The sequence below is a fragment of the Ictidomys tridecemlineatus genome, chromosome 3, assembly GCF_052094955.1.
Source record: "Ictidomys tridecemlineatus isolate mIctTri1 chromosome 3, mIctTri1.hap1, whole genome shotgun sequence".
Classification (NCBI taxonomy): Eukaryota; Metazoa; Chordata; class Mammalia; order Rodentia; family Sciuridae; genus Ictidomys; species Ictidomys tridecemlineatus.
This window is the reverse complement of record NC_135479.1, coordinates 3,406,115-3,427,419: the sequence shown is the minus strand read 5'-3', so window position 1 is coordinate 3,427,419 and position 21,305 is coordinate 3,406,115. Positions and strand designations below refer to the sequence as shown.

The 21,305-nt window shown below is 58.5% G+C and overlaps 1 protein-coding gene across 3 annotated transcripts in view; it reads right to left on the bottom strand.

Annotated features, from left to right (window-relative positions):
- Window positions 1-21,305, bottom strand: part of Cyth1 (cytohesin 1) — a 67,963-nt gene that overhangs the window by 12,493 nt on the left and 34,165 nt on the right. The window contains exons 1-9 of one of the 3 annotated variants that reach the window (XM_013361662.3): window positions 19,027-19,392; window positions 12,263-12,345; window positions 11,077-11,141; window positions 7,086-7,152; window positions 6,815-6,933; window positions 6,477-6,557; window positions 5,594-5,706; window positions 4,469-4,617; window positions 3,978-4,090 (exon numbers count right to left, since the gene is read on the bottom strand). In XM_013361662.3, coding sequence (XP_013217116.1) covers window positions 3,978-4,090; window positions 4,469-4,617; window positions 5,594-5,706; window positions 6,477-6,557; window positions 6,815-6,933; window positions 7,086-7,145 — 635 coding nt within the window. In that variant the 5' untranslated portion in view covers window positions 7,146-7,152; window positions 11,077-11,141; window positions 12,263-12,345; window positions 19,027-19,392. Of the gene's footprint in view, window positions 1-3,977; window positions 4,091-4,468; window positions 4,618-5,593; window positions 5,707-6,476; window positions 6,558-6,814; window positions 6,934-7,085; window positions 7,153-11,076; window positions 11,142-12,262; window positions 12,346-19,026; window positions 19,393-21,305 lie in introns of those variants that run through there. The other 2 variants (XM_078041539.1, XM_021731262.3) reach the window with 2 other exon arrangements.

Here is a 21,305-nt window from a genome sequence, read left to right as displayed (position 1 = left end):
CCGTGAGCGAGGGTGGGTCCTGGAGTCACACTGGGTCAGACCCAAGGAAGGGCAAGCTCACTGCCCGGCTGCACGGAGCCCTCTCCCAGGAGACCCTCGCCTGCAGCCTCTGGCCAGGCCTGTCAGGTGAAGGCTCATCTTGCGCCTGCTCTTTTCAGCTCCGCCCTGTCACTAAGTCCTGACACCCTGGGAGGGCCGTGTCCCCAGTGTGCCCCTGGCAGGACCTGGTGGGCACTCTCCTGCCCTTCTTGCCAATGGCCTGCAACAACGGGTCAGTTTTTTGGGGACTCTTTCCAATTGCCAGGACCTGTCTGTGGGCTTGCACAGGGCGCGGCCGGCGGGCCACTTCGGCTCTGTGTGGTCCTGAGCTCTTGCCAGATTCTACGTGGCACACCTGGGTTCCCAGAGGGAGCAGGCCACAGGCCCACAGGCCCCGCAGCCAGGAGGCCCCAGCCAGCAGAGGCCGACCCCACGCACTGGGTCAGTCATATGTAAACATCCCAAGGGTTATGTGGCAGGATGCCTGCACGCCACCGAGGCCGGGCAGACCTGGGTGCCAACAAAGAGGTCACAGGAGAGACCGTCTGCTTTTACAAAGGACCCCTCCCCCATTTCAGACTCAGGGGGGGCTCCAGCTGCCCAGGAGACTGTGCCCCTGGCAGGCCTCAGCACACAGGAACCACCAGCCCAGGCCACCGCCCGTGCACTGTCATAAGACACCACCCCGGTGACACTGGGACTTAGCAAACCATGAAAAAGGTGGGTCAGATGCCAAAAGGAACAGGATGGAAGGAGATCAAGGAGAGGAAGCAGAGCTGCAGGAGTCCCCTGCTGACCCCAGAGGGCTGCGTCACCCTGACCACGCGGTGTTCAGGGTCCTCACCAGGAGCACTGCTGCAGGCTCAGGGGAACGTGTCCAGTGGACAGAAAAACAGACATGGGACAAGCAGACAGATCGATGTGCGCTAGGACAGTCCCTGTGGAACTCACAGGACCCCCCCGCACGCTCCTGTCCCCTCCAGGGGCGCCTTCCCAACACGGAAGACAACCTGACAGGCCCCAGTCACGTGGGGAGGCCCACCCTGGGTCTCTCCCGCTGTGGCTCTGCTCGAGCCGGGCCAAGGCCGAGAGCTGAAGGGTGCCCGGCCTCCCCCGGCCTCCCCAAATCAGCAAATGGGGCGCAGATGCCCTCGACATAGCTCTGAGGCCAATTTGGGATTCTAAGGAGGACTCACTGGGAAAGGAGGAGGGCGGAAAGCACACACCAGAGTCGAGGCTGTGCCCTCCCGCGAGGAGAGGCCTCGGGGCTGCGGGCAGGGCTTGCAGCCCTGGGCATTAAGCTTCACCTGGCACCATTCAGGGCGAGGAGATAGTGCCTCCTTTTCTCATCAAAAGGCAAATGTCCCAGTGTCATCTGCTTCTCAATCCTGGGGTCTGAAGCACGTGGCTTTGGGAAGCCCAGGTCCCATTCTCTCCGTCCTCACTGCTGAAATGACTCCCAGCAGACTGACTCACGGACGTCAGTGGGGATTCACTTCTGTTTTCTGTGCCAGGGATTGAAGCCAGGCCTGCTTCACCACCGACACACACCCCAGCCCTTTTTATTTTTTATTTTGAAACAGGGACTCACTAAATTGCTTAGGGCCTTGCTAAGTTGCTGAGGCTGGCTCTGAACTTGCCATCCTCCTGCCTCAGCCTCCCAAGCTGCTGGGATTACAGGCATGCACCACCTGCCCTGCATCAATTTGAATTAACACAGCACACGCCTGCGGATAATTTCAAGAAAGTGCATTGGGAACCTCTGTCTTCACGAGCCCTCTCTGAGCACGCCCTCTCGCATCACTGTGCTGGGGAAGCTGGCCTGCACCTTGGCATCTGCTGTCCAGTGTACTTCATCCCCATAATGGGAACATGGAGAGCGACCCCAGCCCCGAGCCTGCCCCGTTCCCTAGGGACTGTGCGGTAAGTTAGAAGCAGCATTAACACTACCACCAGCGATTAAAACAAAAAAACCAAAAATAAGAAAATAAGAAAATGCTGCAGCAATGACAGTGGCCTGGGCAGAGCGCGAGCGGTGCAGGTTACATACCTCCTGGAGTTGGGGCGGGGAAAAGGAGAGCCAAAACCATGGGAACATACAAATGAGGGAGAAAAGAAAATTAACACAAAGAAACCAAACCACTTCCTCAACCTCAGAGTGCAGGCATCGGCTGCGCTGAGTCTTCCCGGGGAGGGAGCTGACCCTGCCAAGGGGGCAACCGGCCTCCTGCAGGCCCAGACCTGAGGCGCCACTGAGGACCTGGTCCCCAGGATGCCACAAATCCATTTTTGTAAGGCTAATGGTCACTAGTCTGCCCAGAATCCAGAGCAAAGAGGGAAAGTGACCTCAGGGAGAATCAAACAGCTTTCTTCAGATGCTGTCTCTCTTAAAAGGATGTGCAAGAATGCACACGTGTGTACCCATGAACACACGTGCACGTATGTGTGTGCACAACAATAGACATGTTTATGGCCACACACACACGGACATGCACACAGCCTCAGGGGCTGCTGGTCCCGCCTGCTGCCCCACGGACTCCAGGGAGTGACCACGTGTGCCACGGTGACAACTCCTGAGCACGGAGGGGGAGTGGGATGCAGGGCCCAAAAGCAAGCCTCAGGTCCAGGTAAATGGCTTTTTGGGGGGATGGGTCTCACTGTGCTGGCCAGGCCAGCCTCCAATTCGGGGGCTCATGTCTCCCAGGGGCTGGGACTAAAGGTGCAGACCACTGCACCCAGCTCTATTTTTTTTCTTTGTAAACATATGGGTGCCTCATGAATTTGCATGTCATTCTGGTACAAGAACCGAGATGATGTTTGTTCTAACTTTAGTACCTAAGCTGCCAGGGCGCACACTCAGTGTTAGCATTTAAACAAATCTCACTGCGGGGAAGTGAATCCTAAGTTTCCAGTATGATACCCTTTTACCTCCTCTAACTCCACCCGGTTGGTGGTTTGGAGATAGGGAAGTAGAGCAGGCTGCCTGTGGGGTTAGCGACTTTAGAGACTCTATGGCCTCAGGACTTGTGAAACATTGGCCAATTCAAGAGACACGCAAGGCGCACGCAGCCAGTGAGGTGGTGCTTGGGGACTTATGAATTAAGTCATTATGTCTGAACACAAGAACTTGGGCTCTCCCAAGGAATGTAAGTCCTGCTACCACCTGGACTGGTCAGAAACAAAAGCCCCTACTTCCGCCTTCCCCATGTGTGGGGTGGGAGCGCAGGTCCTAAGGCGCCCCACTGTTCCCGTGGGAGCCAACTCAGCAACACCAGCAGGAGGAAACAGCAAAGTGTCTCCAGAGGCCCACACAGGGACATGGTCATGTCGAGACCACGTGTGAACACGGACGTGTAGGAAACCCTGCACTTCCTCCCCTGGGTCTGCTTTCCCGCCGAAGGCCCTGCAAGCCCTCTGGGGCAGGGGAGAGGAGGACCACCAGCGGTGCTGAGAGCAGAATGGGCAGTGTGGCTGCGGGAGGGCCACTGTGCGAGGATGAGGAGGAGCGCTGGGCCAAGGGGCCAGGCCCGGGGTTGCCATGCACACTGCCTGTGGGAGCAGATGCAGCAGGAAGTGACGATGTGCTGGGCGGGCGGGAGTGCCATCACAACTCTGGGATGCGCAGTAGAGAGATGGACATGGCTGGTCACCCTCCAGGGTTAAGGGGGTGGGGGTGGGGTCCAGGTCCTAAGGCCACTGCTTCAGAGAACCCGGCCATCAATTCTAGAGCACAGGGCCAGACAGGTGTGGGCAGTGCCCTTGGGGCAGAGCCTGTCCTAGTGGCTCTGTGACCCTGGCCGTGCCAGCTGCCTCCTTTCTGGAGGGGGACTTTGTCAGAACAGAGCCAGGCGGACTCTCTGCAGGGTGCTGTGCCCACCCCGCCTCCTGTGGCCTGTCCTCAGAGTTCCTGCCGGGACCCGTGGCCAGGGCTGGACTCACCGAGCTTCAGCAGCCAGCCTTCTCGGTCTGGGTTGAAGAAGGTGTGAGTGAGGTCGTTCCCGTCATCCTCTGGGATCTTAAAGGGCTCGTTTTTTATGCTCTCGTACAGATTCTGGGATAAAAGATGACACTGTATGTCTCTGATTCTAGAAGGATCTCTCCCCCCATTCATTCCACAGGCACTCACTGTGCGCCTGCAAAGAGCACGTGCCCCCCAGGGCCCTGGGACGAGGGGAGCAAGACGGGCACTGCTATTTCCCACGGTGACAGGCAAGCAGCCCTCCGTGGAGGCTGGGGGAGAAAGGGAGGCTGCCTGCCCCTGCCGGAGCCCGCAGCTTCAGCTGCAAACCACCCCTCCTCACTCCTGGTGACATCCCCACCAACACGTCAGTGGGATTCACGGGAGCAAGGGAATGAACCGAGTGGGCACGCCACTCTGTGCCCTCTCTCCCTGTCCCGCCGAGGGCACGGGAGCCACCCGCTAGCTCACCCGGAGCAGCTCCTCAGGCAGGTCCCCCCCGTCGTTGATGCCCCGATTCATGGCGATGAAGCGCTCCACGGTGGGCTTGTCCTTGACGTTGGGGTTGTGCAGGCTGGTGTTGAGCATGATGATGGCGAAGGACAGGACGTAGCAGGTGTCTGGCAGGAAAGCACAGCCCCATCAGAAACACCCCCCAGGAGAGGAGCCAGCGCCACCCGGGGAAGCCCGGCGCCCAGGGAGCCATGAAGTGACCTCTGGGCACGGCCACCTGCAACATGAGGACACAGGTCCATGCCGTCCTTGAGACTAAAAGACACTGTGTTTCAGACTGAAAGGAGAACATGTACATGGCAGGAAAACCCAGCCACGTAGAAAACAGAGAACACACACATCTGCAGTCCCACTGGTTAGCAAACACCTGTTGCTTTACCTCCTCTACTAAATGTGCCTGTGCGTGATACTGCAAGTGCATCTCAGGGACCCAAACTGCAACAAAGTCTGACTCAAACTGACCCGTGTGCACCACCCCCACCCAAACACACGCGTTTACATAGTGCTTTTCTGCTAATCTGGTCATTTGCCATTATCAATAGAATTCTTCATAAAAATGTGATTTTTTTTTAATGGGAGGTTCCAATGTATTGCCTAGGCTGCCCTCAGACTCCTGGGCTCCAGCGCTGCTCCTGCCTCGGCCTCAGCCTCCTCAGAGGCTGGCACTACAGGCACATGTTCCCATGCCCAGTTTTTAAAAATCTGATTTTTCCCCCTTGGTACTAGGGAATGAACCCGAGGGTTCTTCACCATTGAGCCACAACCCCAGCCCTTTCTATTTCTACTTTGAGACAGGGTCTTGCTAAGTTGCTGAGGCTGGCCTTGAACTTGTGACCCTCCTGCGCCAGCATCCCAGGCACTGGGATCACAGGAATGGCCAACCATGCCTGGCTCACATTGATTTTTAGGAGCTATATGTCATAGTTGAGAGGCACCACAATTTGTATTCCCAGGGCTGTAACGCTGGACTTTAGGGTCACTTCAAGTATTTCCTATTATAAATACCACCAAAAAAGTGTCTGTCTGCATGAACCTTAGCCCTCTGTTCAGAGCAGAGCCTGACAGCAGGAGGAGGCCGCTCACCCGTGGACTGGAACACGCCCGAGTTGCACTGGCAGTACCGCTGGGCAAAGGCCTCCATCATGCGGTCGATTTTCTGCGCCTCTCCGGGGAGCCGGAAGCTCCACAGGAACTGCCTGCACGGCAGAGAGAAGGTGTCCAGGACAGGGCCGGGCCCCTGGGAACAGCTCAACTGCCCACGGCTTCCGACACCCCAGGAAAAGGAGGCTGGGCGAGGTGCCAGTCCTGTGCAGCTGCGGACCTCCCGTCCACACCACCGCCACTTCCACCCAAGGCCCAGTGCCCGGGAGAAAGGAGACCCTGGCCTTCCTGTTCCAAAGAACCACTCTCCTCCTCAGAAGACCCCGACTAAAACACAGATGAGCTCCTCCTAACAACTACAGGACAGGCCAGCACACCCACAACTGACCCCTGAAAGTCGGAGAGAAGCTGTGACCCTAGGTTTTTCTTTTCGGAATCTGGGACTTCTCGAGTGCTGGGCAAGGGCCCCACCACTGACCCGCCTGAGGCACCCCACCCAGGGCAGGTCTGGCTCTGTGCTCTTTTCATCCATTAAAGTAACAGGACAAACAATGACGTTATTAGTTCTGCCTATGGCAATGAAAATATCAAAGGACAATTTTGATGTCCCAGAATGAAAAATTTAGTGAAAAAGTGAGGTTTACTTTTTCCTTTCTAAAATGGAATGGAGCACACTGTCTATCTGGGCAAGATATCGAAGGGCTTCTAAACCAAAGAACAGAAAAGACTTCAAAATTGACGGGAGGCTTCCTCGGCTTCCCAGACCTCAAGTTGGAGATGCAGGGGGTCCCACATCCCCTGCCCCCTGAGCACATCACCCAGGGCCCGGGATGGGTGCGGGGCCGCCTGCCGCGAGCACACGCACCGCAAGGCCTGGACGAGGTTCAGGTCGGTGAACTCGTGCAGCTCCACGAAGGCGTGCAGGACCTGGAGGTTGAACTCGTCCCTGTCGGGAGCAGGTGAGAGATGGGCAGGAGCAGAGGTCAGTACCGACCCCGACCCCCCAGGCAGCGTTCCCGCACCAAGTCCTAGGGCCACCGGCTTTCCAGGAGGGCCATCCACACAGTCACTCTGCTTACTGGCTAAACAAGTGTCCCCATGCCCCCTCGACAGACCAGCTGCCACTCCCTAGAGCAGCTCCCTTCTTCGCCCACGTGGCCACTGCTGCCTCCCACCCAGGGCTCCCGCGGCACCCAGCATCACCTCTCCCCCAGGTAGTCGCCGATGGCCGTTTTGTTGAGGCCCTCCCCCTTGTACAGGAACTGGGCGATGTCCTCACAGGTGTCCTTCAGCAGGTCATTCTCTATCAAGAACTGGATCCCCTGGGGAGAGGCGTAGCAGTGTGAGGCCTCGGAGGAGGGTCAGGGTCAGGCTCAGGACACTCAGGTCAGGAGAGGCGGCTTGGAAGGACACCTGTGGTCCACCTGAGCCAGACCCGCCTGGAGGCAGAGGCTCTGCTGCTTCCTTCACCTACCTTCTTAGGGTCCATGTTGAATTTCTTCCTGCCCATGGCTACCTGTTTGTTCCTCTGCATGTTTTTCCTGAAAGACAACCACATGGCCCTCAGCGCTCTGGCAGAGGAGGTCTGAGAGGCACGACAGTCCTCATATGCGGTCCCCTCGCGCAGTGCTGCTGGGTGGCCCTGGGAGGGCAGCAGGCCTGCTGAGCAAGGGCAGGGGACGCCCTGACACAGCTCTGTGCTGTTTCCACCCCAGACCTGCCGTTCTCTTTTTGATGACATTTTTAAAAAAAACTTCATCAAGACACAACTCACATGTCATGTGACACACACACTTTAGGAGTCTGCTTGAGGCGCTGTAGGCTTACTCAGTGGTGTGCCCATCACCATAGCCAGTGCTAGACTGTGTCACCAGCCCCAGCATGTCCCCAGGCCCACTCCAGATACCCTCCCTCCCACCTCCACCCCGAGTAACCATGGGTCCACCTGCTGTCTCCAGTGTGCCCACTCTCGACTTTTGTGAACAGCACCTGGCACTATCTGACTTGGCACGGTCCTGCTTGGCGTGTTCAGGCTCACCCATGCCTGGTGTGCACCAGTGCTCTGTCCCTTCCACCCCACGCACAGACACAGTGTTTCTCCTCCAGACGGTGGGCACTGGGCATCAGCAGCAGGGGCCATTGCGTCTGAAATGCTATGAGCACCATGTGCACCTCTCTGTGTGCATGGACATTCCTGTTTCTCTTGGTCAGAGTGAACACCGGTGGGTCATAGGGCGCATTTGTATTTAATTTCTCAGGAACTGCTCAGATGAGCAGCAGTTTTCTTTGACTGTATTAGAACAAAAAGTGCAGACCTGCAGACACTCCTCAGACAGCCCACTGCACACACCTGCAGCCTGAGCCCGGTGAGCCAGGTGAGCACCTGAGCACACAGGTGTGAGAAGGCTGCTCTCACACACCTCTCCCCCTTGTGGCAGGCTCTGGGCCACTGAGTCACTCAGAAGTTCCAGGGTGGAGCCAAGGAATCTGAACTTTGAAGACTTCCAACAGAAACTTTGGTGTGCATGCAAATTTGGGAAGCTCTGCACTCAATGAGATGGCACTTTACAGTCTCAGAGACACACTTATAAAAGCTTCTGCCTTCAGGAGCACGTTTTCCCTGGCTAAATCCAAGGAAGGAACAGAGGTTCCTGTCTGGCGTGGTTTTAAAAGGGAAACAGAAAACTCTCAAGATGCTAGGAGGCCAGGACCTGAGGTGACAGGGTCCCCAGAGGAACAGCTGCAGAGGGCATGTGCAGCTTCACTCCAGCTGGAACTAACTGCCGAGTCCCAGTGTCTAGAAATTCCTACTGGATCTCAATAGTCCTCTCATCATTTTCCTAAATCCAGGAAGCTCACTTGGCCCTGTATTTCCACCCAAGAAAAACCCTGTTTTGTATTTTCCTGTAACAATGTGTGGCAGCCTCAGAGGCCCTACTGAGCCAGACACGTAACCATGGTGACCCTCAGGGTCCTGCGCCTGTTTGGTCCCTAGTTGAAGGGACCACGCCCCCCAGGCCTGTGCGGTACCGGCCGCTGCCCATGGCTATCTGGACAGAGACTCGAGGCTCACCAGCTCTCCATGACGTCAGCTCAGGCCCCCCGCCCAGCACTGAGACCGCAGCTCCCGCCCAGGCCCTCTGCCGCCCCTGGTCTAGGAGGCCCTCCCCAATCTCCATACCAGTGTCCCCCCCCAGTGCTGCTTCTGCATCACCTGAGACCATGGGTCGACCCCTGCACTTCAGAAGGTTAGGACCCTACAGCACATGGGCAGGTCGTTCTCTTTGATGAAGGACATTTAGGTCATTTCTACACAGTGCTGGCATCAGGCTTGTGCTTAGAACCTTGACAGGAGCAGCAGACCCTCTTTGTACCGATGTGCAGGACCTGCAGGGCAGCTCCCCCTAGGACTTCCGACACCAGAAAACCATTTTAAGTTCCAGAGTGAAAAACGTGTCACCACATCATGGCTCCCGGCTCGACTGCGTGCAGCTGTGGAGAGCTGCAGTCCCCAAGAGCTGGCAAGCTGACTGTCGCAGGTGCCCGGCCACTCGGGTCCTGGAGTCATTTCCTGGGTGCACCATGACCACCTGCAGGCACTCACCAAGCAGATGGTGCCCCGTGTTCTGAACATGCCTGTGCAGATGCCAAAACACACTGAGGTCAGGGGATCCTGGACCAGCACGAGGGGAAGTTTGCTCCCTCGGCGCTCTTCCGTGCTTACCAATGCCTGCGAGAAACACTCCTCTCCTTCAGAATCGGGAAAAAGCCAGTTTCCTCTGTAAACTCAGGCACACTCCACATGCCTGAGCACCCCGCTCAGGAGTCTGGACACGCGTGTGCAGCTGGAGGCCACCACTCCAGCCAGAGCCTGCTCTGCCAGCCCTCTACGTGCCCTGCGCTCTCTACCATCGCAGCTGAGCCTGGTCTGCCCTGGAACCTCGAAAGCCAGCGGTCTGCCAGCCCTCTACGTGCCCTGCGCTCTCTACCATCGCAGCTGAGCCTGGTCTGCCCTGGAACCTCGAAAGCCAGCGGTCTGCCAGCCCTCTACGTGCCCTGCGCTCTCTACCATCGCAGCTGAGCCTGGTCTGCCCTGGAACCTCGAAAGCCAGCGGTCTGCACGCAGGCTCTGCCTCACAGCGGCACACAGCATCTGGCTCCTCCGCATTCCTGAGCAGCCTGGAATCAACGTCCCCGACACTTCTTTTGGTGGACATGTCTCCATTTCTCTTGAGTAATTGTCCAGGAGTTGAGCTGCTGAGCCTCAGCAAGGGTGTGCACAGCTTCCCAGGAGGGCGTCCTCTTCTCTGGCTGGCGCTCATCAGGCCAAGTGCAGCGGTCTCATCCCAGCCGTCCAGGAGGGGGTGAAGGGGCTGCCACGGCAGCCTCCCCTGACGGTCCTACCAAGAGCTGAGCTCCATGGCTGCTGCACACGCAGCTTCTGTGTAGGGCATTCCCACCTGTGCTCACCTGTGCCTTGGGCATCTTCACTACTGAAGTGTGCGTGTGTTCTCTTCCGTGTGCGTGTGTTCTCTTCTGTGTGCTTGGATGGGCACGCTACAAATACCCGCACACTGTGACTTTCCTATTCATACTTTCATAGTTATCTTTTGTAAGAGCAGAAGTTTCAAACTTTGATAAACTCTAATTTATCCATTTCTTTTTTTTTTTTTGGTATTTATTTTTTCGTTGTAGTTGGACACAATACCTTTACTTTATCTATTTATTTTTACGTGGTGCTGAAGATGGAACCCAGGGCCTCACACATGCTAGGTGAGAGCTCTACCACTCAGCCCCAGCCCCAGCCCCTATCCATTTCTTTTAAGCTACAATTTTTCAAATGGAAAGTAAGAAACCTGTAATCCAAAACACCAAAATGACGATCCAGAGCCTGGCTGCCCTTCCTGGGGCCCTGCCCACACCAGGCTACAGCAGGGAGCAAAGGGCGGAGGAAGCCCGACAGGCAGACTCGGGCTCCGAACAGCACAGACGTGCAGGGACCTGGAGACAGCCCACGGGCCACATTAGGAATCAGAAGGCAGCCCAGGAGCCCACTCAGGACCACACCACCAGCATCATGTCGCTCAGAGCAAGACGGAGCGCCAACCCTGGTCAGACACCATGACCAACTTCTGTGCTCTCTCCCCTCTACTGGAGGGAGCTGAAGACAGGCTCAAAGCCTTGCTCAGGGCCCTCGAAACTCTTGGTGGCATTTGTTAAGCTTCCTTTGTACAAAGAAAGAGCGAGAATCCAAATACAAGTAGCGGACAAGAGGGGAAGCCGCATCAACAACGTGAAAGCCTCGGCGCGGGCGGGTCAAGCTTGTGCAAAGCTTCTGCAGGGAAGACTGGCCGCAGAGGTGCGGCCTATGGGGGCCCGTGTGGGGCAAGGACTTTCTCCTCCCAGAGGGCAGGTGGGTGTGTGAGAAGCCGAGCAATGTGGAGCCCAGAGCAGGGCAGACTCACCTCTCCTCTGTGGATCCCAGGTTTTCAATCTCATTAGCAACTTCTGCTATCTCCTCCTTCAGCCTCTGTGAAGAGATGGCCAGCGTTACCAGGAGGGACGCCGCAGACCAGGGATACTTCCCAAGCCCCGTACCTGCTGCCTTGGCCCGAGACAACACGGAACAGCAGGATGGAGCAGTCCCCGTGGGCAGGGCCGGGAAGCCGGCTACCCCAGGCCCGCCACGCCCCCCAGGCACGTACAGCAGGGAGACGCAGCTCCTGCCTCAGAGCTCAGGTGTCCTGGGGAGCACCCACCACCGGGAGGAGGCCACCTGAAGCACATTCTTAGGACAGATCTACAGCTCACCAAGCAGGGTGACAGAGGTCCTGGGCACACTCTCACTCCCAAGGCCTGGTGGCACTGACCCACCCCATGGCTGGCAAAGGGGACATTCAACCAGTTCTACCTTGACCAAATCCACCCTCTTCCCACCACCGTCCCCTTCAGTGGCTCTCAGGATGGAGGGCTAGGAGCACCATTCCACCTCCCCGCCTTCACCAGTGAACCAGGAACTAAAGAATCAGGCCCAGTGAGGAAGCCCCCAACCAGCGGAGCAAGGCGGCGACTGCTCTCACACTGTGGCCGGGCTTCAGGCCTGTCCTCTTCCCAGTCCTCGCGATGTCCAGGGAAATTCAGAAGGGAACACTTGCTGCCCCCGGGCAAGGTCATCCAGCTCTCAGGTTCTAAGGCCTTCCTTCCTCCAAAACTGGGACAGTTTTGAAAAGGAGCCAGGAAACACACTAAGACTACTGTCCCCGAGTAAGAGTTTCTAGGGACCTGAAATCACACTAAGTGCTCCATAAACATCAGCTCCCTCAGCCCTTCTGAGGCCTGGGAGTCCACGACAAGAAGCTCAAGTTCAAGGAACCAAAAGCCATCTGGTGTGTGGCCAGGCTGGGCCCTGCACCCAGAGCCAGCAAGACCGAGGCCACTCCAGGCAGCCACGAGGTGACAGCACAGAGGAACTGCCCGGGGCCACTTCCTCTCCGAACGTCAGCAGTGAGCAGACTTTTGCACACCTAAGCTTGCTGAGAGCCTGCAGAGGGGTCACCAATCCTAGGCTCTGTCCAGAGCTCCAGGTGACACTCTGCGAAGGACACACTTGTGCACAAATGGAGCGTGTCAGCCTCCTGGCAGCCCTCCTACCTGAATGTCCGCCAGCAGCTCCTGCTTCCTCCGCCGAATGTTCTCCAGTTCTTGACGCTCCTCTGCGGTCAGGTCGCTGGGAACTGCAAAGAGGAGGGAAATGTTACTGAGCAAGTTTCCACCTCCCCAGAAACACAGAAGGAGCCTGCAACAGAGCAAAAGAAAGACCAGAGGCCATCTTCAGAAACAACTAACTGCACGAAGCCACGGGCCTCCAGCTCTCAGCAGGTGTGCCAACAAAAGGCGGCCACAGGCACCCAGGAGAGCTGGGAGAGGACAGCTGGCAGGGGCCGGAGGGAGGAGCTGATGGTGGCATAAGGCTGGCTGCCTGGCCACCCCCATTCCTCAGTCCCTTGTGCCCAGGGCTGGCACTGCACCACCTGGTAGAGATAGCTGTGGCAGAGAGGTGGCGTGGGCCATGGGTGGGGAGCAGAGGCAAGCTGAGAAGCCACGTGGGGGGGGGGGTGAGGAGACCATGACTGCAGAGAGAGACACCACACTGGGCAGAGCTCTGCTCCAGGACCGAGGGGTGGTCATCTCGTCTGCTCCGCGCCCTCCAGGGTGGCTTGAATGTCCACATGCACCCTGGCCTCAGAGCAAGGTCTCTCAATTCCAGATCATAGCTCTCACCCGGAACACCCTGCCGGCCACCAAGGATCAAATCTCCTCCTCTGTGCAAAGAGTTGGACAGCTCTGGGTGAGCACGCCACACAGAGCTTTCTAGAAAGCCACAGTCAGCACCTGCATGACACGTCAGATTGAGCTTCCTGTCCCTACCTGCCCATGATCCGCTTCGAAACAGTAAGGGAACAAAAAGAGGACTCTGCCATGACCACTGTCCCAGAGGAGAAGGCCGGCAGCAGAAGGGAGGCTGACGCATTTCCAGAGCCCAGAGAGCAAAGGAAGGGTGCCCATGCCTTCCTCCAGGGCGCAGGCACCCTGCAGGCCATGGCCTGCCACACCCAAGGACTGGAGCACCCTTTATCCCGAAGCAGAACCGCACGGCCCTGCAGAGCAAGCCCCCGGCAGGAGCTGCACCCCACAGCCCTCGGACTCTGGCCCTGTATGGGGGCTCCTGCCCACCCGACTGCGCGTCCCAGGGGGCCGCCCAGGGCGCAGGCGAGGAGCAGGTTGGGAACAGACACCACCCAGCTGCAAGGGGACGGCTGGGAGCAACAGGACCTGCAGAAGAACACTGTGGGAAACACACTCTAACCAACACACCCTCGCCCTCAGGTTACCCCCAAATCAACAGTCAATTGAGGACTGAAAGGTGAAGCTGAGATGTTCTTGTAGAACAAAGAGCAAAAAGAAGAGAACTAAAAATACAAGAAACAAATCTACTCATCTGCAAGTAAAAACTGTCAACTGCCACAGAGACACAAGCGCTCACGACAAACCAGCAGTTCAAGGAGAGGAGAGGGCCAGAGGCCAGAGGCTTGAAGCTGGAGGAGAAAGTGGCCACCCACAGAGGCTGACGGGCAGGAGGACAAGGAGGGGCCTTTGGGTTCCTGTGGAAACCACCTGATCCAGAACCCCCTTGAGGAGAGGGCAAACCAGGGTCTCTTCAGACCCCTCAGAGCAGTGAGCCTCTCTCCTGCACCCTTTCCCAGGAGGTGACTCTGGGGGGACGAGGGACAGGGACAGGGGTCGGGGCTGACTCAGGGAAGCTGAGGCTTCCTCAAGCAGCCCACCGCGCAGAGCAGTAGAGGGGAGCAGGCACCGTGGTCTCCTCCCAAGAAGACAGGGAGTGCTTGGGAAGAGGGGAACAGAAGCCCGAGAAGACGGAAGGCAGGAGGACACTGTCCCAGACACGCACTCTGTGTGGACACCACCCCGTGGTGGACCCCGGGTGAAGGACAGGTGGGAACATGGAAGGGGGGAGGAGAAGGGGGAGGGAGGGCAGGGGAGGGCGGAGGCTGCCCTCTTACAGCATATCCAGGCTGGGGCTGGGCGTTCATTTAGGGAAGTTTGAAAGGTGACAGAGGAACCAGAGTCTAGACAAACCATCAAAAATGGAAGCCAGAAGACGTGCGTGTGCCCACCCCTCACAGGAGGAAGCGGGGAGGCAGTCTGTGACCTCAACACATTGATGAAGACCCCAGAAGATCTGAAACCAGGAAAGGTCTTTAGAGGACTGCCCGGGGAGGTCCAGGAAGGAGAAAGGTGGCCTTTGCGTGCGTCCCGCAGTCAGAGACCCCGCTGTCTGGCTACTGGAAAGGACAGCGCCAGACAGAAGAGGCTGGGCCAACTAGAGCTGGACGGAGAAGCCTCCCGCCCTGGCCACAGGGCCTAGCAGCCACTCCTCCCTCCACCCTCACTTGGTGACCTTGGCTCTCAGTGCTCCTCCCTCTTTGGTCCAAGAGGTCACCTGAGGACTTCTAAGCAGGCCGCTAGATCTCCCTTCTCTGATGGAAGTCACTCTGAGACGGGGACTCTCACACTTGGGCAGGAGCTGCCTGGGCACGAACCTCTCCGGGCAGCACCACACCGAGCTTCCCAGATCATGCTGCTGCACTGGGCAGTGGACACTGCTGCTGCTGGCGCTGGAGGTGGGGCTGCACCTGATGCAGATGGAGGTGGGCCAGCAGCAGTGACCTTGTCGGCTCTGGCCAGGAGGCTTGGCGGGGACTCGGCCACCAGGGTTAAACTGCACACGAGTGCGCGTGGCTGGGGCAGGCCAGATGGCAGGGACACACACAGCTCTGCCTCCCCCAAGGGCCACGTGCTGCGGCAGCTTCTGTGCCAGGGAGGCGGCTGGGAGCCACCAGCACAGTGGGGCAGACCAGGGAGGGAGCTGCGCCCACGCCCACCTGCGCCTGCCCCAGGGGCCAGGGATGCCTGCAGAGGCTAACCTGCAGGTGGGTGGCAGGGTCAGGCTGGGCAGCAGGCCCCCACCTGCCTCTCCAGGGCTCAGTGCAGGAGGGGATTAAAGTGAGGAACCACAGGGACCATTGTGCCTTGTGAATAGAGAGCACACAAGGGAGGCTTTCACCCATTTATTTATTTAAATATGGCTCTCAGATCCTAGCAGCAGGCAGAGCCCCAGAGTGAAATGGGTTCCAGCCAGCACACACAGGAGGGCTGTCTTAAAGGGACAGCGCCCTCCCTCCCAGCCAGGGGCGGGTAACCCAGCACAAGGCAGACTCGGCTCTGAAGCCCTGCAATCCCTGCTCCGCCGCCATGGCAGCAGACCAGTGAGGCACTCTGAAGTCCCATGTAGACACAGCTGTGGTGACAACAGGCTCTGCTCAGCAGAAACATGGCAGCTGCTGTTCAAGCGGAGGGCCCTGGCACCCGTTGGGACTGAGGCCTCCTACCCCCAGGTCCCACAGCCGGGCTTTAAAATATACCAGCGGCCTGACTTTTTTCACTGTAATTATTAACCGATTCCTTTTTATAGCCTCTGCCTCTCTGTGGTAAGAAGGGTCCCTGTCCAACCAGCACAACCAAGATGCGAGGTCAATGAGGCTAAAGGTGACCCAGCCAGAGCGCTGCACGGGGAGGGGCTTGCCCTCCTCTGCGGGGAGCCCCTGGCAGGCAGGGGCCTGGCGTTCCCTGAACACAGCACACGGGGAGCACACACCCAGGGAACCTGGGGAACCCTGCCAAGCACCCCTGCCTCCAGCAGCCGCAGCCTGAGCTCCAGCCCCCAGAACTGACCCCACTGAGGGCAAGGGCTCTGGGAGTCTGCCCACCACCAGGCACTACCCCAGGGCCCAGGACTCCAAAGGCAGGGGCTCCAGTTATAGCACTGGGCACTGACCAACCGTCCTCCTGAAGGACCGTGCAGTGAGGCCTCAAGGAGAGGGTGCAGGCTCACGCACCCCAGGGCCTGCGCCACGCTGTCTCCCAGGGAAATCCAGTGACTCGTCTTCTGACAGAGGCTGACAAACCCAGGCTCTGGCCAGGTCCCAACGCTGGGCAACTCCTCACCTCTCTGGGCCTGAGTTCCACGCCCTGGAAGATGGAGCTGCTGCTCTCCACCATGGGCACTGCTGTGCGGGCCGGGGCCGGGGAAGGGGCTCGCGGGAGACAACAGTGGGCACACGAGGTACCTGGCCAGAACCACGTCTCTCCTGGGGCATACTGAGACCAAGAGCCTTGCTCCTCTGCTTCTCAGCTGGACAGCACACCTGTCCCTTCCTATAGAGCGAAAGCCCCAGGAAACACCTACAGACAGACAATTTCAGGATGAGAGCCATGGCTCAGGCGCTTCACCCAACCTTTGAGACTGGCCTGGCTGGGACATGAGGTCACCTGGGGGTCCCAGGTCCCCAACCCAGCCCACAGTCACCACTGGTGCCTCCAGGCACACAGCAGGGTCGGCCACTTCCAGGAGGTGTGGGGGGCACCTGCATCCCCAGGAGCATGAGCTCTGGGAGGTCAGAAAATGCGAGTGAGGCACAGGTCATGTGCAGCTCTGAGCGGAGGGTGTCCACTGGTGGCGAGCTGGTGGGCTTGGGAGAGTGCCCTCGCTGAGAAATTGGTCTTGCCCTTCACAAAACTCTGGTCATGGTTGTGGGCATGGTCTCTGAGACAGCAAGAGGCAGAGCATCTCGCAGGTACAGGCCACGAGGATCCAAGCTGCGGCACCTGGGGCTTCCCACCTTACACCCACAGGCCCCCAGGACAGAGGTCAGGTCAGAGATTAGGGAAGTGGACGTGGACAGGGGCATGGTGAAGTCTGGGACCCCGAGACCCGAGTCACACTGCACCCTTACACTGCCTTCCTCTGTGGAGCCTTGGGACCCTCCCAACTCCACCATCAGACCCTCCACCTCAGGAGGGAGGTTCCACACCTACTGGATGGCAGGTGCCTGCAGACACACCTGGGGAGGACAGACACTGCCCATGTCACCAGAGCCTCGTGCGGTGGCCAGAGCTCCCGCGTAGCTCAGCAAGGCAGCCCTGGAGGCGGTCGCCCGCAGGAATGGCTAAGAATGGTGCGTCCTCTAGAAACACAGGAGGGTGTGACAGCCACAGTCTTCAGCTCCCAACTCTCCTCACTCTGGCCCCTTTTCCAGGAAACTAAGATCTGATTGTGAAGGGCATTTGAAAGTAAGATGTCACCCCCAACACAGCCTGAGACCCTGTAAAGCATGTTCCCAGGAAGAGTTAAACTAGCAGGCACGGTGCTGCTCAGCACAGGCTGCAGAGAGGCGCCTGCCAGCCGCCTGCCAATGCCACTTCAGGCCATCCTGATTCAGTGCCCAGCAAGCCCACCCAGGCCCCCGCCTGGAAATCAGCTGTCAAGGCTTTCCTGCCACACTCTGCATTTTTGAGGAAGACGGCAATTTTTTTTTGCAGCCTTGGAGATGTCTTCTCTGAGGACCACCTGGACAGCCAGGCCTCAGGGCTCAGGGGGTCCATGTCAAGGGCAGGAGTCCCGTGACACAAGGGCTCCAGCCTCCGTGGACTTCTCTGTGACCTTGGGAACCATGACCCTGTCCAGCACAGCTTCCTCACCACCCCAGCCCTTCTTAATCAGAGGAAGTGTGTGAAGGAGCCCCACCAACTGACTAAGGGAAGGAAGGTGTCTTATTGGGTCCCGTAGGAAGGAGACCCACACACACTCCATCTGAACAGCTCTAGAACTCGAGACTGGGCCTGCGTGTTGGTTTAACCAGCTAACCAAAGGGAAACGAAGTCAAATTCCAAGGTAGTAACAGAAACAAGTCATAAAATTTTATTCTAAAAATGTGGTTAATAAAAACAAAGTTAACATCTGCTTTCAATACAGCTAAGAGCTAAACACAATCATGCCAGGACTTCGTTCTTTCCTAAAACCTTGGTGGGGCAACATAGGACACATCTGGAATGCACCATGGCCCCTCTGAGAAGGAGGGACTGGACGCAGAGTTGGACAGGCTTGGGAGGGCCCTTCCTGCCCCAGCCCTGGAGCCCTGCTCCACCAGGTAGAGGGCTGGGCACTGAAGCTCTGTGCCTGCCAGCTGGGTCACACTGTCACACTGCACAGTTGGGCCACCACACCACTTCTGTGTCCAAGAGGTGTGGGGATTTTAAGAGGTCAGTTCTCTTGGGCTGGCGCTGTGGCTCAGTGGTGGAGCACTAGTGCATGAGAGGCCCTGGGTTCGATCCTCAGCACCACAAAAGAATAAATAAAAATAAAGGCATGTGGTCCACCTACAACTTTAAAAAAAAAATTTAAATATCTTAAAAAAATAAGAGGTCAGTTCTCTTACTTCACCCCATCCCTAAAGTCCACTTTATGTTGGCCCTTAATACAACCCTGAATTTTTCTGTACACTTAAACATTCTCCCTGACTCCCCATGGAAAGGACCCGTCATCAAAGCAGATGCCCAACTCGGACTCCTTCCCATATGTACCGCTGGAAGGGCTGCCCACGCCCAGGGAAGGCTCCAAGGCCCCAGCAAGTCAGCCTGAGCCCCAGCAGCTGTGGGTGGGCGGGCCTAGGGGGAGACTCGCCTTGAATTTGTTCCCCTGCTTTCTGCCATTCTGTTCCTGACCTCACCAAAGCTGGATCCCAGGAATTCGTTATTGGCCTGTTCCCAAGTCTCAGGTCAAGAAGAAACTACACTGAATGTGTGGACACCTACCCAAAGGTGCCAGAGAAAAGCCCTGGGAGAGCGCAGAGGATGGGAATCCAAGGGCGGGCATGCAGAGACTCAGCCGCACCCGTTGGCTCCTGCTGCCGGCAGCTGGGTGGGAGAGGCCGGCAGCAGAGCATAATGGGGGAGCTGCAGACCCGGCTTCTGGCACCATCCTCCCGGCCTCTTACCCTCAGCGAGTCCCCTCTCCTGCAGCCCCAGTATCCTGGCAAGCCGTGGGCAGCGACATCAAAGCCTTGGCCGGTGGCAGCTCTCGGCGTCAGAGGCCATGGTGGCTCTGTGCAGGGATCCCACAGGCCCCGGCTCCCCGGCGCTCCCCCAGCCCTGGGTGCAGGAGCGCTGAAGCAAGGACAGCGTGTGCGTGCCAGCAGAGAGGGCAGGGAGAGGCTCCGAGGAAGACAGAAGCCCACCGCCCAGGGGCAGGTGGAGCAAGCTGAGCCTGGTGAGGAGGCTGCGGAGGCCGGGAAGGCTGCAGCCTCTGCTGACACTCGGCGCGCGGCGCGCACCCGGCGGCTCCGGCAGGCTCATTTCCATGAATGCAACCGCGTGGCCCCGCCCCCGCCCCTTCCCGGCCTCCTGCGGGAGGGGAGGCGTCGCCAGCGCCAGCTCCACTCCGCGGCTGCGCTCGCTTCCCGCAGAGGCGAAACCCGAGGGCTGCGCACCGCGCACCGCGCACCTCGCACCGCACGGAGGAAGCTGACCCTCTCTCAGCACATCCTCCCCCCCCCCCGCAGGAGGCTGGGTCTGCGGAGTTCCGCCCCCTGGGGACAGCCCCAGCCTGTCACCAGGCCGGCAGGCACCCAGCCGACCCAGAAGCTCCCGGAGGGGCTCTAGAGGCGGGTCCACCCACTCGGGAGGCCGCCTCACTAAGAAGGTTTGCCCCACCCTGACTGCGCGCTGGGATCCGGGGCCAGGGCGCCCTGGTGAGAGCCCACGGGATGGCAATATGATATGGCTAGTGACAAGAAACGTGTCTCCAGCAGCAGCTTGCAGACTCCAAGGGCATAAGAGTCACCAAGGGCATTCTCAGACAAGCAGACTTGGGGCCCTCCTCCCCAAGCCTCCAATCCCCAGGCCTAGGCTCCATGCCGAGTGGGCTGGAGGTGCCACAGACCTCGAGGAAGGGCAAGGCTCTGAGTGTGGGGGAGAGGTCAGTGCCTTTTACAAGGACCAACAAACAACAAGAGAAAACACGAAGGAAACCACTGAGCTGGCCCAGGGATCCTCAACAGTGCCCTAGGCACTGTGTGCACTTGGGTGGAGCGTTTTGTGATAGGAGCTCCAGCCCCTCCACCTCCCGTTCACACCCCCCACGACCAAGAACATCTCCAGACATTGCCAGATGTGCCCTACTAAGAACCACCAGGGGATCCTAAGCCCCAACGCCCCTCCCCCCTCCATGGTCTTCTCTCTGGGGATCAGCCAGCTGGGGAATGTGGACAGATGTCCTCTTCACCATGGCAGTGTCCCTACACCTGACCCAGATACTCTGGCCTGAATTCCAGCCAGTGTCAGTGCCGGGGTGTGCTCAGGGCCAGCCCTTGCCCAGCGTGCAGCCAGCCCTGGGTCTGATCCAGGCAGTGTCAGGAGGTGGCCACAGCAGGAACCTCGCCTGTGTCAGAGTGGGGGAACTCGGCTAGTAAGAGCCACCGGCTCCACGTATGACAGGTCCGCCTCAAGCTGCCAGAGGACGCAGGCTTCCACAGACTGCAGGCAGGGCGTCCCTCCCGGGCACCCACTGCCTCCTGTCTCCCTCCCTCCTGCCTCTGGAAGCGCCAGCCTCTGGTATGCGGAGGTCTAGCTCTCTTGGGAGAGGCTTGGACAGGGCTGCCTCCACAGGAACACCCAGGTGCTCCCAGCTCAGCCGTGGAGGGTGGGCCATCCCTTGGGGGCCTCTCAGTCCACATGGTCTTCTCTGAATCTATCTGTATCATCACCATCTGGTCCCGCACCCACTGACCCCAGGCTCTCGCATAGGTGAGATAAAGCTGCTACTTCTCAGAGGTGTCTCACTTCGCAGTCCCAAGGGTCATGTCAGCCTTCTTTGACTTAACATCCCTGGTTTTTATACAAATACTTACACTAGGGACTGAAGACCCCAGCAGGTGAATCCTGCCCTGTCGCTTCCCTCGCGAGACTTGGTGTGACATGCAGGCTTGACACAGCTCTGCCTTCCCAGGGCCAACGTCCACCAAGCAGAGCGTGGACCCACCCCTGGGCTTACAGTGCACCACCTGGGCAAAGGCCTGCGCCTGAGCCCAGACCAGAGGCAGCTGGCAGCAAGGCCTGCCCAGCAAGCAGACAGGTTGGAGGGCGGCTGCGAGCACAAGGCCTGCTGCAGGCCTGCCATGAAGACAAGCCAGAACAAAGGCTGCAGGCATGCCCACAGTCCCAGGAGCAGAGCGAGTGGGCAGTCCACTCACAGAGAGGAGGTGCAGTCTTAAGAAGG